The sequence below is a fragment of the Eriocheir sinensis genome, chromosome 61 (assembly GCF_024679095.1).
Source record: "Eriocheir sinensis breed Jianghai 21 chromosome 61, ASM2467909v1, whole genome shotgun sequence".
Classification (NCBI taxonomy): Eukaryota; Metazoa; Arthropoda; class Malacostraca; order Decapoda; family Varunidae; genus Eriocheir; species Eriocheir sinensis.
The window spans coordinates 3,289,517-3,307,579 of record NC_066569.1 but is presented as its reverse complement, the minus strand read 5'-3'; the positions used below and the strand labels follow the sequence as shown (position 1 = coordinate 3,307,579).

At 39.7% G+C, this 18,063-nt stretch overlaps 4 protein-coding genes across 5 annotated transcripts in view; 2 read left to right on the top strand and 2 right to left on the bottom strand.

The window, feature by feature from the left end:
* LOC126986144 (GATOR complex protein NPRL2-like) overlaps positions 1-18,063 on the bottom strand; it is a 95,644-nt gene that overhangs the window by 4,918 nt on the left and 72,663 nt on the right. Inside the window, 7 exon segments of the mRNA XM_050842036.1 lie at positions 2,466-2,715; positions 2,717-2,779; positions 3,558-3,754; positions 5,257-5,445; positions 7,307-7,582; positions 8,958-9,254; positions 9,996-10,125. Coding sequence (XP_050697993.1) covers positions 2,475-2,715; positions 2,717-2,779; positions 3,558-3,754; positions 5,257-5,445; positions 7,307-7,582; positions 8,958-9,254; positions 9,996-10,118 — 1,386 coding nt within the window. The 5' untranslated portion in view covers positions 10,119-10,125 and the 3' untranslated portion in view covers positions 2,466-2,474.
* Positions 1-18,063, bottom strand: part of LOC126986143 (GATOR complex protein NPRL2-like) — a 95,573-nt gene that overhangs the window by 4,918 nt on the left and 72,592 nt on the right. The window lies entirely within an intron of this gene.
* The window catches only part of LOC126986008 (uncharacterized), a 109,128-nt gene that overhangs the window by 28,136 nt on the left and 62,929 nt on the right, over positions 1-18,063 (top strand). The gene's annotated exons all lie outside the window — the stretch shown is intronic.
* Positions 13,173-17,275, top strand: LOC126986149 (programmed cell death protein 10-like). 2 transcript variants are annotated; one of them, XM_050842047.1, is made up of 5 exons: positions 13,173-13,375; positions 14,590-14,767; positions 15,286-15,418; positions 15,674-15,838; positions 16,988-17,275. In XM_050842047.1, exons 1-5 carry the CDS (start codon positions 13,295-13,297, stop codon positions 17,070-17,072), a joined length of 642 nt encoding a protein of 213 aa, XP_050698004.1. In that variant the 5' UTR covers positions 13,173-13,294; the 3' UTR covers positions 17,073-17,275. The 2 variants fall into 2 exon arrangements, with proteins under 2 accessions (XP_050698004.1, XP_050698003.1); XM_050842046.1 differs by having other exon boundaries at positions 15,283-15,418.

Here is an 18,063-nt window from a genome sequence, read left to right as displayed (position 1 = left end):
TTGTGTTCATCAACTATGTCTGTCTAGCTATTTTTTTGTGTTCCGGTAAGTCAGGTTCATGAGGTTGTGTTGCCAGTGTCAGTCAGTCAGTCAGTCAGTGTGTTTCTTGTGTTGTGCGTCAGTATTGGAATCATTGTGTTCATCTACTATTTGTCTGTCTAGCTATTTTTTTGTGTTTCAGTAGGTCAGGTTCATGCGGTTGTGTTGCTAGTGTGTCAGTCAGTCAGTCAGTGTGTTTCTTGTGTTGTGCATCAGTATTGGAATCATTGTGTTCATCTACTATATGTCTGTCTAGCTATTTTTTTGTGTGTGTTTTGGTAAGTCAGGTTCATGAGGTTGTGTTGCTAGTATGTCAGTCAGTCAGTCAGTGTGTTTCTTGTGTTGTGCGTCAGTATTGGAATCATTGTGTTCATCAACTATATGTCTGTCTAGCTAGTTTTGTGTGTGTTTCGGTAAGTCAGGTTCATGAGGTTGTGTTGCTAGTGTGTCAGTCAGTCAGTGTGTTTCTTGTGTTGTGCATCAGTATTGGAATCATTGTGTTCATCTACTATATGTCTGTCTAGCTATTTTTGTGTGTTTCGGTAAGTCAGGTTCATGCGGTTGTGTTGCCAGTGTCAGTCAGTCAGTCAGCCTTGTGTGTTTCATGTGTTGTGAGTCTGTATTGGAATCATTGTGTTCACTTGTCTATCTATCTATATTTTGTGTTTCGGTAAGTCAGGTTCATGCGGTTGTGTTGCCAGTGTCAGTCAGTCAGTCAGCCTTGTGTGTTTCATGTGTTGTGAGTCTGTATTGGAATCATTGTGTTCACTTGTCTATCTATCTATTTTTTGTGTTTCGGTAAGTCAGGTTCATGAGGTTGTGTTGCTAGTGTCAGTCAGTCAGTCAGCCTTGTGTGTTTCATGTGTTGTGAGTCTGTATTGGAATCATTGTGTTCACTAACTATCTATCTATTTTTTGTGTTCCGGTAAGTCAGGTTCATGAGGTTGTGTTGCTGAGGCCAGTCAGTCAGAAAGTCTTGTAATATCTGTGTTTCTTATGTTTTAAAGTCAGTATCAAACTCACTCTGTTCACTAACTATCTATCTATTTTTTGTGTTCCGGCAAGTCAGGTTCATGAGGTTGTGTTGCTAGTGTGTCAGTCAGTCAGAAAGTCTTGCCAATATCTGTGTTTCTTATGTTTTAAAGTCAGTATCAAACTCACTCTGTTCACTAACTATCTATCTATTTTTTGTGTTCCGGCAAGTCAGGTTCATGAGGTTGTGTTGCTAGTGCGTCAGTCAGTCAGAAAGTCTTGCCAATATCTGTGTTTCTTGTGTTTTAAAGTCAGTATCAAACTCACTCTGTTCACTAGCTATCTATCTATTTTTTGTGTTCTGGCAAGTCAGGTTCATGAGGTTGTGTTGCTAGTGTGTCAGTCAGTCAGTCTTGTGTGTGTCTGTGTGTTTCTTGTGGTGTTGTGAAAGTACTGAAATATCTATGTAAATCTATGTCTGTATCTACATTTCTATCTATCTATATGCTTTGTCTGCAAGTAGTGAGGTATTGCAGGGTTGTTTGTGTCAGTAAGTCAGTCAGTCAGTAAGTCTTGTCTGTTGTGTTGTAAAGTCAGTCATTTCACCCACTATCTATTTATCTGTCTATCTATCCATCTATCTACCTATCTGTTTATCTATCTATCTATCTACGACCTTTGACCCCCATTCCCTAAAACTCCTGCAGAAGGGATTGGTCACAGCAGAAGTCTCCATTTGATCCTATTCTTACTATGTCCATCCTTATCTCTCTCTCTCTCTCTCTCTCTCTCTCTCTCAAGCATCATCTCATCATAAAGGAAGATAAAATGTGAGAGAGAGAGAGATTTGCTTATTTTCATTTCTTCTTTCTTTTTTATTTCTTATTCCTTTCTTTATTTTTTTCTCCTATTCTTTCTTATTTTTCTCTATTGTACATTTCTTACTAGTTTTGCATTTCTTTCTTTTTGCATCTCTCCCTCTCCCTCTAAGACATACCACGGGTCATTTTCTCCCAGTGGTTTCGTTCACCCTCGTAGTTTTTAAGCCCTTGCACCGATGTAATTAAAATGTGTTGCAGTGACCCGCAGCAATAAACCTTCTTAAAGAAATAATGACTGTGTTTGTGTATTTACCTAGCTGTAGTTTTACCGGGCCTGGGCTTACGCTCGTGTGGTCCCGTCTCCATATCTGTACTTGTCCAGTTTTTCCTTGAAGTTGTGCACACTCTTTGCCGATACTACATCCTCACTTAGTCTGTTCCAAACCTCTATATTTCTTTATGTCTCTCAAGCATCTTCCTTTTCTCAATTTTTTACTGTGTGTGTGTGTGTTTTCCTTTGGTTTATATGGGTATGTAGGGTATAGGGAGGAGGGTGAAGATGAAGAATGGAGTTATGAAAATGGTTACTAATCTACACACACACACACACACACACACACACACACAACTTACCTTCAATCATCACTTCCACAGCACCCGGATATTGGGGTCCCGTTCCACAATCTCATGAAGCTCCTTGAACGTGAGTCCGAGGCGGCAACAGATCTCGTCGTAATTGTGCTGTCCGCTGCATAGGGCGTGGATGGTGTTGCTGTGGCGGCCCGGGGTGTAGTGGGGGTCGTCGGGGGGCAGCAGTATGGGGTAGCGGTGGAGGCGGCGAATGAGGTTGTTGGTGAGGCCGAATTGGACTAGTCTCCGCCACAATGTTAAGAGCCTGTGGGTTGTAGCGTATGCAGAGGTCTCGCACGCTGACCCCATACGTCATACTGCGAGAGAGAAAGAGAGAGAGAAAGCATAAAGAACGATGGAACGAATGAACGAGAAACGGAAAATAAACAAGAAAGTCAGAAAATGAAAGAAATAAGAAAAGACGACAAAGAAAGTGAGAGAGAAAGCATAATTACAGAACGATGGAAAGAATGAACGAGAAACAAGGAAAATAAACAAGAAAGTCAGAAAATGAAAGAAATAAGAAAAGACAACAAAGAGAGAGAGACAGCATAAAGAACGATGAAAAGAATGAACAAGAAACAAGGAAAATAAACAAGAAAGTCAGAAAATAAAAGAAGTAAGAAAAGACGGCAAAGAAAGAAAGAAAGAATACAAAGAAAGAAAATGGAGAAGAGAAAGGCAATATAAGGAAGAAATGGAAGAGAGAGAGAGAGAGAGAGAGAGAGAGAGGGTTAGTGTTTACGTAGCCATATTCTGCAGTACATAATAAATAAATACACATAATTTAAATAAACGAACCAATATGTAGAAAGATAAATAAATAAAAACCATATAAACAAATTAACTAGAAAATAACACACACACACACACACACACACACACGCACACGCACACACACACACACCCATAGATCGACGACAAAGACCACTTGCGATTACGAGTCCAACACGTGATCAGGCCGTGGTGGTGATGAATTACACACACACACACACACACACACACACACACACACACACACACACACACACACACACACAAAATAAAATACCCCACCCCTTCCCCCAAAAAGCCCCCCTTAATCCTACCCCCCACCTGTTATATAGCTCCAGGATTTGGCATAGCTGGGGGCGGAAGGCACAGTGCTTGTTGATGGCCCTGCGGCACTCCTCCTGCAGCTCCGGGTCCACGTAAAGACGCTGGATGCCTGAGGTGACGACGTAAACATTGGAGTACTGAAAGATCGGCAGCAGGCGCACTTGTTCGTAGTAGAGGAGGTTCTCGACGCAGGCCTGGAATGGGTTGGGTTCGGTTAGGTTAGGTTAGTCAGCACCTTATGGTATAAATCAACAACGAATGGCCTCACTTTGTTGTATGGAAAGTCTCATTAGTAAGGAAGCATATATGAATTTTCTGAGTCAAGACCTATAGTAACTGTTTGGGGTTTTGTTAGGTTAAGTTTCGGGTATCCTCAAACACATGATAGCCAGCACCTTATGGTATAAATCAGCAAAGAATGACCTCACTTTGTTGTATAGAAAGTCTCATTAGTAAGGAAGCACATATGAATTTTCTGAGTCAAGACCCATAGTAACTGTTTGGGGTTTGGTTAGGTTAGGTTAGGTTAAGTTTAGGGTATCCTCAAACACATGATAGCCAGCACCTCATGGTATAAATCAACAAAGAATGACCTCACTTTGTTGTATAGAAAGTCTCATTAGTAAGGAAGCACATATGAATTTTCTGAGTCAAGACCTATAGTAACTGTTTGGGGTTTTGTTAAGTTTAGGGTATCTTCAAACACATGATAGCCAGCACCTTATGGTATAAATCAACAAAGAATGACCTCACTTTGTTGTATGGAAAGTCTCATTAGTAAGGAAGCACATATGAATTTTCTGAGTCAAGACCTATAGTAACTGTCTGAGGTTTGGTTAGGTTAGGTTAGGTTAAGATTACGGTATCTTCAAACACATGATAGCCAGCACCTTATGGTATAAATCAACAAAGAATGACCTCACTTTGTTGTATAGAAAGTCTCATTAGTAAGGAAGCACATATGAATTTTCTGAGTCAAGACCTATAGTAACTGTCTGAGGTTATGTTAGGTTAAGTTTAAGGTACCCTCAAACACATGATAACCAGCACCTTATGGTATAAATCAACAAAGAATGACCTCACTTTGTTGTATGGAAAGTCTCATTAGTAAGGAAGCACATATGAACTTTCTGCATCAAAACCTATAGTAACTGTCTGGGGTTTTGTTAAGTTTAAGGTACCCTCAAACACATGATAGCCAGCACCTCATGGTATATATCAACAAAGAATGACCTCACTTAGTTGTATAGAAAGTCTCATTGATAAGGAAGCACATATGAATTTTCTGAGTCAAGACCTATAGTGACTGTCTGAGGCTATGTTAGGTTAAGCTTAGGGTATCCTCAAACACATGATCCCCAGCACCTTATGGTATAAATCAACAAAGAATGACCTCACTTTGTTGTATGGAAAGTCTCATTAGTAAGGAAGCTCATATGAATTTTCTGAGTCAAGACCTATAGTGACTGTCTGAGGTTATGTTAGGTTAAGTTTAGGGTATCCTCAAACACATGATCCCCAGCACCTTATGGTATAAATCAACAAAGAATGACCTCACTTTGTTGTATGGAAAGTCTCATTAGTAAGGAAGCACATATGAATTTTCTGAGTCAAGACCTTTAGTGACTGTCTGAGGTTATGTTAGGTTAGGTTACAATTCAGTTCAGAAAGATAAAATACAAACACACAAACACACCTTCACTAAATTGTTATCCACATCCGCAGCTGCAGCAATCTTGGCCACGTGGGAGAACCCGTCGATGTAGGGAAGGACCTGCTGTGTGGTGAGGTCCCAGTGGTCCCCCCGGCTGTACACGCGCTCCGATATAAGCACAGGGACGTGGTGGTCCTCTACCTGCAGGGGGTCGGGCCACAGCCGCACCACCTGGGACGGGAGGGGCATCGTCTTAAGATAGGAAAATAAATAGTGGTGAATGATTAGAATTATGTACGTAAAAAATAAATGAATCAGAGTAAATAAATAATAAGTAACAAATGTAATCTACCGTAATAAGTAATGAAAGTGTAATAAATGAATAAATAAATTAATAATGAGAAAATAAAAGCTAATAAGTACATATATAAATAATAGGGAGATTACAGTGAAGTATTTAAAAAGAAATGCGCTATATGGATTATCTACTTTCATAATAATAATAATAATAATAATAATAATAATAATAAAAATAACCTAGAAAAATTAGAAATAAAAAAAATAAAAAAATCCACCGAAGACATTATACGTAAATGCTTTAAAACAATGCGCTAAAAATATGACCTACCTTAATAATAATAATAATAATAATAAAAAAACAACCTTGATGCAATAATAAGCAAATAGACAAATAACAGGTATCAGGACACCTCTCCTCCCGAAATTGACCTCTGATTTTGAACACTCCTTTAACCTCTGTTCTGGAGCAGTAAGTACCGGGCCTTTTTTTTTTTTTTTTTTTTTCACATTACGCCCTTGCACTGTCTCCATAGCTATAAAATAAATAAATAAATAAATAAAAATAAAAATAAAAAGCACTCTTAACATTACAAGAAAATACGAACGGAAAAGAAACGCACTGAACAACTTGATAACAACAAATGAAAAAAATAGATAGATAGATAGAAAGAGATAGAAGGGATAGATAGGTCAATTATTGAAAGACAGATAGAATATTGGATCGAAAACTAAACCAACCTTAAGATGCAGAAGAGGACGAGGAACTATGTCAACACTAGCGGGCTTTTAATTTCCTCTTTCCCATAAAACAAATAATAATAATAATAATAATAATAATAATAATAATAATAATAATAATAATAACAATAACAAACTAACCTTAATGCAACACAGACGTCACAAGGAAATACGAACAAAGAAGAAACACGCTGAAGGAAAGACCTGCTCTGATAACAACAAATAAAAAAATAGATAGATAGATAGAAAGAGATAGAAGGGATAGACAGGTCAATTGAAAGACAGATAGAATATTAGATTGAAAAATAAACCAACCTTAAGATGCAGGAGAGGACGAGGAACTATGTCAACACTAGTGGGCTTTTAATTTCCTCTTTCCCATAAAACAAATAATAATAATAATAATAATAATAATAATAATAATAATAATAATAATAACAAACTAACCTTAATGCAACACAGACGTCACAAGGAAATACGAACAAAGAAGAAACACGCTGAAGGAACGACCTGCTCTGATAACAACAAATAAAAAAATAGACAGATAGATAGAAAGAGATAAAAGGGATAGATAGGTCAATTGAAAGACAGATAGACTAATACCCAAAACTGACCTCTCTTTTGGCTACTCTTTATTTTTTTGTCTTTTATGGGAGTGGCGAGTAGTGGGCTTTTTTTTATATTTTTTTTGCACTCTTTTTGTTGCCCTTGAGCCGTCTCCTTTAATGTAAAAAAAAAATAATAATAATAAATAAATAAATAATACCCGAAATTGACCTCTCTTTCGCCTACTCTTTACTTTTGCGAGTAGTGGGCTTTTTTTTTTTTTTTGTACTCTTTTTGTTGCCCTTGAGCCGTCTCCTTTAATGTAAAAAAAATAATAAATAAATAAATAATACCCGAAATTGACCTCTCTTTCGGCTACTCTTTACTTTTTTGTCTTTTATGGGAGCGGTGAGTAGCGGGCTTTTCTTCTCACCCGTTTTTGTTGCCCTCTGAAAAACACACACACACACACACACACACACACACACATATAGAAAAATAAACCAACCTTAAGATGCAGCACAGACGTTGTTGTGCTATCCGCCGAGCGCCTCCGACTCTTCGCCTCCGAGACGGACGACTTCCTGAACCCCCTGAAGCTCCCCTCGGACGGCCGCTGGTCACTGTAGAGGCTGAGGCGGCGTTCGTGAGGTGCCCCGCCACTGCCGCCGCTGCTGTCGCTCCCGTGGTGGCGGCTGAACTGGCTGGGCCGCCGCTCCCCCTCGCCGCCGCCCAGTGTGATGGTGACGGTGCAGTGACTGGTTGTGCTGAGGTCATCGAGTACCTGGTGGTGGTGGTGGGGGTGAAGGGATTGTGGTGATGGTGGTTGGTTGTAGTGATAGAATTAGTAGTTGTGGTTGTGGTTAGTTTTGGTAGTAGTAGTAGTAGTAGTAGTGGTTCATATCCTATACATCACAGGTACATAACACACACGCACACACTAACACACACAAAATAGTACAGTTTCCCCAAAAGACATAAAAACACTACTTGAAATGAGTTAGAAGAAGAGGACGAGGAAGGAGAGGAAGAAGAGGAGGCAAAACAGTGTACAGGAATTCAACGCAACGCAGGACAAGTATAGACATGGAGACAGAACCAGACAAGTATAGCCAGGTAAACACCCACACACACACAACAGAACCAGACAAGTATAGCCAGGTAAACACACACACACACACAACAGAACCAGACAAGTATAGCCAGGTAAACACACACACACACAACAGAACCAGACAAGTATAGCCAGGTAAACACACACACACACAACAGAACCAGACAAGTATAGCCAGGTAAACACCCACACACACAACAGAACCAGACAAGTATAGCCAGGTAAACACACACACACACACACACACACACACACACACGCACAAATACAAGGAAAACACAGAGAAGAAGATGAAAGAAATGATAAAGAGAGAGGTAGCAGAGAAGGTAGGAAATGATTAGCAAAGTGTGGGTGTAAGGGTAGACATACAATTAGGTCAACACAAATAGGTAAACTCAGCACTAAATGACCGGAAACTTCGAGAGAACATACTTATGAAGAGAGACTGGAGAAATTGGGACTAACAACACTGGGGAGAAGAGAGAGAGGGGACCTAATAGCATTGTACAGGATACAAGAGGGATTGGAGAAATTGGACATGGAAGACCTAGTGGTACGTGACAGAAGTGTGACAAGAGACAATGGTAAGAAATTGAAAAAGAGCGACTGTAGGAGAGACATCAAGAAATACAGTTTTCCATACAGAAGCATAACAACATGGAACGGACTTGACGAGGAGACTGTGGCTGGTATTCCTAGACGCTTTTGACTCTCACAACGACTATTTCCAAAGGCCATAAAGGAGAGTAATCGGGTTCTAATGAGTGTTTCTTTAGGTTCACGGTAGAAAAGAAGAGCCAAACTACCATCCAGGTCATAAAACTACCCCTGGAAATGACCCAAACTCTTATGAAAGCCTTGTCAAATTTATGTGCCTGGGAGCCATAATGTTTAAGAATACGACCCTGTGTATACAAAAACGATTCATGAATTTAAAGCCAAACTGGATAATAAGCGTTACGGAGACGGGACAGCACAACCCTAGTACGGCTCTCTTCCTGTATTTCACAACCAGGTAAACAAAACTAGGTAAATACACACACACCTGTCGCAGTAGACCCGGAACTCGCGCACGGCCACTCGCAGACGACAAGAACCCATCCTCTAACTCCAAATTCTCCAGGTACTCCGACAGCTTCTTCACGGCGGGCTCGTAATGGACGGTGCGCGCGGACGAGTCACAGACGAAGGCAAGGTTGAAGATGAGGGCGTTGCGTTTATAGTTGGGGCTGCGGATCTCATTGGGGTAGCCCGTTATCTTCACCCCGAGGACGTTGACGGTGACGATGCGCTTCAGGACTTGCGGTTTCGGGATGATGAAGACGGAGACTGCATCGAAGACCTGGGATAAAGAAGGGAGTGAGTGATAGGTAGGGGTGGATGATGATGGGGGAATAGGAGAGAGAAAAGAAGGAAAAGGAGGAAGAAAAATGTCAGAAATCAGAATAGAAGAAGGGAGTGATAGGTAGGGGTGGATGATGATGGGGGAATAGAGAGAGGAAAGAAGGATGAGGAAGAGGAAGAAAAATGTAAAAAATCCGAACAATAGAAGAAGAAGCAGGAGAGTAGAAGATAAAGAGAAAAAAGAAGAGAAGGAGAAAGAAAGGAATGATGGAGAGAGTGTGAGTGATGAAGAAGGGTTAAAAAGGAAGAGAAGAAGGAGAAGGAGGAGGAGGAGGAAAGGGAAAATCAAATTACGTACAAGATAGGAAAGGAAGAGAAAAGAGAAAGATAAGAGATTAGAAGATTGAAAAGAGTCAAAAAGGTGGAAATTTGAAGATAAAAAGGAAAAAAAAAAAAGAGAAGGAGGAGGAGGAGGAAGAAAACAGAAGTGAGTGAATAAGGAAAGGAAGCGCATCAGTAAATAACACCCCATCCTTTTTTTCCTTTCTATCTTCAAATTTTCCCCCCCCTTTTTTTTTTTTTTTACAGCAAAGGAGACAATTCAAGGGCATAAAAAAAAAACAATAATGAAAAAAAATAAAAACCCGCTACTCACTGCTCCTAAAAAAAGTACAGAGGAGTGGCCGAGAGAGAGGTAACAACCGCTCCGTTAACATAAGTATGACCCCATCTTACATACCTCCTTACTGATGCAGCCTACGGGGTGTTGGTGGACGATCTTGGGCCCGGCCGTGTGGTGAAACTCAGCCAGGAATATGCCGCGAATGGGTCCCTCCTTGCCAAACTCCTCCGACATCCTCATGGTTAGCCTGTGGTGTGGGTAAGCAGGGTTAGGATATGTCTGACTGCAGCACTAAGATCTTCATGAGGAACCTGGGCCTGTTTCTGTAAGGGATCCCTCTTGCATTAGAAAGTTGGACAGCACAGGGATGAAAGAATGAAGATGCTGGTTAACTCTTGCATTAGGGAGTTGGACAGCATTGGGATGAAAGAATGAAGATGCTGGTTAACTCTTGCAATAGGGAGTTGGACAGCACAGGGATGAAAGATTGAAGATGCTGGTTAACTCTTGCATTAGGGAATTTGACAGCATTGGGATGAAAGACTGAAGATGCTAGTTAACTCTTGCATTAGGGAGTAGGACACCACAAGGATGAAAGAACGAAGATGCTGGTTAACTCTTGCATCAGGGAGTAGGACACCACAAGGATGAAAGAACGAAGATGCTGGTTAACTCTTGCATCAGGGAGTTGGGCAGTACAGAGATGAAAGAATGAAGATGCTGGTTAACTCTTGCATCAGGGAGTTGGACAGCACTGGGATGAAAGAATGGAGATGCTGGATAACCCTTGCATTAGGAAATTGGACAGCACAGGGATGAAAGATTGAAGATGCTGGTTAACTCTTGCATCATAGCGTTGGGCAGTACAGGGATGAAAGATTGAAGATGCTGGTTAACTTTTGCATCAGGGAGTTGGACAGCACAGGGATGAAAGAATGAAGATGGTGGTTGTCTTGCATTAGGAAGTTGGACAGCACAGGGATGAAAGAATGAAGATGCCGGTTAACTCTTGCATCAGGGAGTTGGACAGCACTGGGATGAAAGAATGAAGATGCTGGATAACCCTTGCATTAGGAAATTGGACAGCACAGGGATGAAAGAATGAAGATGCTGGTTAACTCTTGCATCAGGGAATTGGACAGCACAGGGATGAAAGAATGAAGATGTGGTACAGTTGGTAAGGTTCTGGTCCCCTTGCAGTGATATGCTCTCCAACTCCCTAATGCAAGCGTTAACCAGCATCTTCAATCTTTCATCCCTGTGCTGTCCATATCCCTGATGCAAGAGTTAACCAGCTTCTTCACTCTTTCATCCCTTTGCTGTCCATATCCCTGATGCAAGAGTTAACCAGCTTCTTCACTCTTTCATCCCTTTGCTGTCCATATCCCTGATGCAAGAGTTAACCAGCATCTTCATTCTTTCACCTGTACTTCCTCCTTCCTATGACTTAAACACATGAGAAAAGAAAAAAAAAGTGTCAGAGGGAGTTGGGTGTAATTCTGGAGAGAGAGAGAGAGAGAGAGAGAGAGAGAGAGAGAGGAGGGGGGAAGGAGAGAGAGTATATTTAATCACACACACACACACACACACACACACACACACACACACACACACACACACACACACACACACACACACACACATAATAGGTCGAGGATTTAGTCTTTAGTGATAAGCTTAAAATATTTCCTCACATTATCCCTACCTGCTACTTCCTCGCCTTATCAACACTCGCTATTTCCGCCTTTATCACCACTAATACGCTATCCCAATACACTCCAGCCTGGCACCTGATAATATATACTTTTAATTCACTCCTGCCATGCTTGGAATACACTTAAAATGGGTGAAAATACGAATAAATGAAGAAAAATAGTGTACCTCCTTTTTCCTTCAGTGCCCCCTCGACCTCTTTTTCTCTCTCTCGTGTTTTGGTTAATAAATCAAGTAAATTATCATTGTCTGTACTGGAATCGCTTTTATATACGTATTTTCTGCGTTATTTAAGTACAGTACAAGTTTATCTCAATTTAGTGAAGTTTCTCATAGTTAAAATAAGTGACATAAATTGGAAGAGCTTCTATATACGTGTTTTCTGCGTTATTTAGGTACAGTACATTATCAGTTATCTTATATATACGTGTTTTCTGCGTTATTTAGGTACAGTACATTATCAGTTATCTTATATATACGTGTTTTCTGCGTTATTTAGGTACAGTACATTATCAGTTATTTATATATACGTGTTTTCTCCGTTATTTAGGTACAGTACATTATCAGTTATTTATATATACGTGTTTTCTCCGTTATTTAGGTACAGTACATTATCAGTTATCTTATATATACGTGTTTTCTGCGTTATTTAGGTACAGTACATTATCAGTTATCTTATATATACGTGTTTTCTCCGTTATTTAGGTACAGTACATTATCAGTTATTTATATATACGTGTTTTCTCCGTTATTTAGGTACAGTACATTATCAGTTATTTATATATACGTGTTTTCTCCGTTATTTAGGTACAGTACATTATCAGTTATCTTATATATACGTGTTTTCTGCGTTATTTAGGTACAGTACATTATCAGTTATCTTATATATACGTGTTTTCTCCGTTATTTAGGTACAGTACATTATCAGTTATCTTATATATACGTGTTTTCTCCGTTATTTAGGTACAGTACATTATCAGTTATCTTATATATACGTGTTTTCTGCGTTATTTAAATACAGTTTATAATTATCTATCAATTCAGTGGTTTCTCGTAGTTAAAATTAGTGATATATACAATAATGATGAAATAAACCTTCACCCATGGCTATATCATATAAGAAAATAAAGAATAAATTGAGTAGAGAAATATAACCAGCTAAAATAGATGAATAAACGGAGGGAAGCCGGTAAAATAAGTGAAATAAAGGAGGAAGTGACAGAGGAGAGGGCAAGATTAGCCATTCCTAACGAGAGATAAACAATAATAATGATATAAAGCTCCTCCCATAGCTATAAAAAACAAAACAATAAAGAACAGAGCGATTACACAAAATAAAGCAGCTAAAACAAACGGGAAAACCAATATAATCCAATAAAACAAGGAACCAAACGAGGGGCAAGACAAACCATCCCGAGCAAAAGGAAAGGCAGGATTAATGAGAGATAAACAATAATAACGAAATAAACCTTCTCCCATAGCTAGAAAATAGTTAGATTAAGTTAGAATTAAGTTAGATAAGTTACAGTACCCAAAACAAACGAGAAACCCAATAAAACCCAATAAAACAAGGAACCATACGAAGGGCAAGACTAGCCATCCCGAGCGAGTGTTTACCTGGCCGCCCTTGTCACCTGCGCGTCGTCCATTTTTCCTCCTTATTTAGCGTTTTTTGGGCCTTCTTCGGGGCGGCTGCTGCGATAATGACCATGGGAGACCACGCACCCAACGCACCCGTGGCCTCGCTCGTCTACCCGGTGTTAATCCGCCCAATACTAGGACAGGTAAGGGGCGGCCGCCTTCACCTTTGCTTCCTGTGTCAGAGTTTTTTTTTTCGAGTATTTTTTTGTTTTGTTTTTTGATGGTTTGTTTTTGGGTTGTGGTTGTGGTTGTGGGGTTGTAAGGAAAAGGTTTTGGCTAATTTTCATTGTATTATTGTTTTGAGTGTTTATAGATATGAGTGTACAGATATATTCTTACTTGTTTTTTTAATTATACGTTTATTTATTTTTTGGCATTTGGTGGTTGTTTTTTGGTTGTGTTTATGGGTTTGTAAGGGAGAATTTATGGTTTATTTTCATTTTATTATTGTTTGAGGATTTACTGTTTGCTGTTGATGAGGTTTCAGAGTATTTATTTATTTTATTTTTTTGGTTTTTGGTGGTTTGTTTTTTGGTTGTGGTTATGGTTATGGGTTTATAAGGAAGAGGTTTTGGTCTATGTTCATGTTATTATGGTTAAGGTTTATTAGATATGAGCGTACAGATATATTCTTACTCCTTTTTTTTTATTTATACGTTTTCATCTTTTCTTTTTTTTTTGTTTTGGGTGGTTTGTTTTGGGTTGTGATTGTGGTTATTGGTTTTTAAGGAATAGGTTTTGGTTTATTTTCATTTTATTATTGTTCGAGTGTTTATAGATAGGAATGTACAGATATATCCTTACTCTTGTTATTTTATTTATACATTTTAATTTTTTTCGTTTTAATATCACATTATTATTTTATTCACTTTCTCTTCTATCTGTCCTCCCCCTCTTCTTTTTACTCCATCTTCTAATCTCTCACTTCTCCTCCCTCCCTTTTTAATCTTCTACAGTTTTCTCTACTTTTTCATCCTCTTCATTCTAACTAATTTTTTTTTTTACTCATTCCTGTTTATTTTTTGTTATAGAGTAAAATATAATGAATTAATACTGATAATGTTAAGACCACATTCACTGCCCCCATATACCTATCTCACACCATCATGATGATAATAATAATAATAATAATAATATTAAAATTAAAACTACACTCCCTTATTCCACTCTCTCATACATTTCAATTTTGGGAGTAGTAATATTTCCACAGGCTATTTTTTTTTACATTATTTCCCCTTTGACTGCTTTCTATGATGTAAAAATAAAAACAGAAAAATAATTATAACACACCCCATGACCTCCACACCACCACCACCATAAGCCCTAACCCCCCTCACCACCACCATCACCCTTACAGATAGAGAAGGAGAACGTGGCCTCCAGTCAGACCCTCCGTACCGCTCTGAGCAGGGTCGAGGCATCCCACCCCGGGTTCACCTACGAGCTGGTCATGGGGTTGGTGCGCAAAGCCGACCTCTCCGTCAACATGAACGAGTCGGTGCTGCGCCTCCAGGGGTCGGTTAACGAGGCCGATTGTGAGTTTGTGTGTTTGTTTGTTGGTTGGTTTGGGGTGTGGTTGTTAGGTTGGGTTTTGGTAGACGTGTGTATATTTGTGTGTGTGTGTGTTTTCTTCTGTAAATGTGTACATGTGTGTGCATGTGTGTGTGTGTTTTCTATTGTATATATGTGTGTATGTGTTTTTTATTTTGTGTGTGTGTGTGTGTGTGTGCCATTCTTAGTAAGGTTATTATTTTTTCATTAAGGTGAATTCAAATGAAGGAATTAATATATATATAAATCTTCTTCTTCCTTCTCTTCTTTCTCCTCTTCCTCTTCTTTCTCTCCTTACAATCTTCTCATCCATTCCCTTCACCCATCACTCATCATCTCCATCACCACCACCATCACCATCACCCTTATCATCCTTTCCCTTCACCCATCACCTTTTAACCTCATCCATTCCCTTCATCATCCACCACCATCACCACCACCTCATCCATCCCTTCACCCATCACCATCACCCTTCACACGCCCTTCCCTCACATCCCAGCAGCCAGCGACTACCGTGTCACCCGGACGGAAGACGCGTTTCAAGAGCTCAACCGGAAGAGTGCCAACCTGAAACGTATCCTCTCGCGCATTCCGGATGAGATCACCGACCGCAAGACCTTCCTGGAGACCATCAAGTGAGTATGGATGAGCGGATGAGAGGGACGGATGAATGGATGAGAGATGGGTGACGTATGTAGAAAATGTATGGCGGAATGATTGAGTAGGAGTCTATACATACATACTTCACCCACTCACCCACCTGTCACCCACTACACAAATACACACACTCCTAACTCACCTCCACACCTCACAATCCCATCCATATATACCCCACTAATCCCTCATCCACCAACCCCTTCACCCACTCATCCACCGTCACCCATACGCAGGGAGATCGCCAGTGCCATCAAGAAGCTGCTGGACGCCGTGACGGAGGTGTCGCAGTTCATCCCAGGCATGCAAGGTAAACAGGCCCTGGAGCACCGCAAGAGGGACTTCGTCAAACACAGCAAGAAATTCAGCAACACCCTTAAGGAGTACTTCAAGGAGGGACAGTGAGTGTGTTGTGCTGTTTGTGTTGCTGGGTTAGATAGATGGATGTATTGGATTTGATTGTTTTTATGTCTATTTTTGTTTTTTATTTTGATATATTTCTTTATTTACGCATTTTTGTTTCGGTAGAAGTTTGTAATGGTGTTTAGATGTGCTGAATTTGATTGGTTTGGTATTTGTTATGTATTTGGGTCGTATTATAAGACATTTTGCTGCCCAAGAACACATATTTGAGAAGGCTTTCGTGGGAGTTGTTGTGGGCATTTCCAGGAGTAGTTTCATGACCCAGGTGGTAGTTTGACCCTTCCTCTGTACCATGAACCTAAGAAACACCTATTTGGCAAGGCTTTCGTGGGAGTTGTGGGCATTTCCAGGAGTAGTTACATGACTCAGGTGGTAGTTTGACCCTTCCTCTGTACCATGAACTTAAGAAACACCAATTTGGCAAGGCTTTCGTGGGAGTTGTGGGCATTTCCAGGAGTAGTTACATGACCCAGGTGGTAGTTTGACCCTTCTTCTGTACCATGAACCTGAGAAACACCAATTTGGCAAGGCTTTCGTGGGAGTTGTGGGCATTTCCAGGAGTAGTTTCATGACCCAGGTGGTAGTTTGACCCTTCCTCTGTACCATGAACCTGAAGAAACACTCATTAGAACCCGATTGACCCCCTCTTAGACCTTTAGATATAGATTAGAACCTGACTGACCTTTGACCTTTAGAAACAGCTGATGTGAGAAGCGAAAATGTCTTATGATACCGACCTTTGTTTTCCTCATTATTCTGTACTTTGATTTTCTTTGTGATTTATTTTTTTATTTTCTTTGTCATTCTTCATCCTTATTTTCTTTACTAATTTTTTCTCGTATTTATTCTTCATCATTTTTGTATTTATTATTTCTTTATTTTCCCTCTCTGTCATTTCTTCTTCTTATATATTAATTTCTCGTGGCTGTTAATTTGTCCTTCTTACTGTTACTCATTCACTCACTCACTCATCCGCTTACCCACACACTCATTCACTCACTTACTCATCCACTTACTCATTCACATACTCATTCACTCACTCACTCACTCACTTACTCACATACTCATTCACTCACTCACTCACTCACAACTCATTCATTTACTTACTCACTCTCTTTCTCTTGCAGGGCCAATGCTGTCTTTGTGAGTGCCACGTACCTCATACATCAAACCAACCTCATCATGCTGACAGTGAAGGATAAGTGTGAGTGAGTAAGTGAGCGAGAGTGAGAGAGAGAGAGAGAGAGAGAGAGGTGGAAATAAGAGGGGGTATCAAAGAGGAAGGAAAAAAGATTAGAAAGAGAGAGGGAGAAGGAGAGGAGGAGGAGGAACTTAAAAGAGGGTACGGAAGAGGAAGGAGGAGGAAGAAAAAAGAAGAGAGAGAGAGAGAGAGAGAGAGAGAGAGAGAGAGAAAGTTGGTTGTAGAAAGAAAGGAAACAGGAGGAAGAGGAAAAAAGAAAAGAGGAAAGGAGAGAGGGGAGAGAGAGCTTGTATTGAAGGAGGAAAAGGAAGAAGTAAAACAAGATGAGAGAGAGAGAGAGAGAGAGAGAGAGAGAGAGAGAGAGAGAGAGTCACCTATTTAGTATTTCTCTCCTGGTAATGATGACCACATACATACACACTTACTTACATGTGTGTGCGTATAGAGATCATGTATGCGTGTGTGACATGTGCGCAGGAGTGAGGTAATGACTAATGAGGGAAGGGTGAAGAAATTAGTCAAATGAGAGACTTACAGTGATTAGTGAAGGTCAGCTGAACAAAAAATGATAATCGTAATAATAATAATAATAATGATTTGATAATGAGGTGAGAATATAAGGTAATTAGTGATGAGTCAGTATTTAAAAGACATTATTCATTTGTGATTAATGAATATATATGTGATTTTTATTTGTCACTAATAATAATGATAATGATTTATTTTGATAATGATTTTAGTTTCTCATTATTACTCATTCACCATTTTCTTTCACTGTCACTGTGCAGAACAAGAAAAAAAAATAGATGTTCGTATTCTTGGAGGCAAAAAAAAAGGATGAATATATATAAATAAATTATCTATACATATATACATAAAACACTATAGCTATACACAGATATACATGCTGTGGTAAGGTAGAGGTGAATGTATACTACAATGTGTGTATTTACTGCTTCATGGGGCTACACTTAAGACTATACGGCCATGTGTGCATGTGTG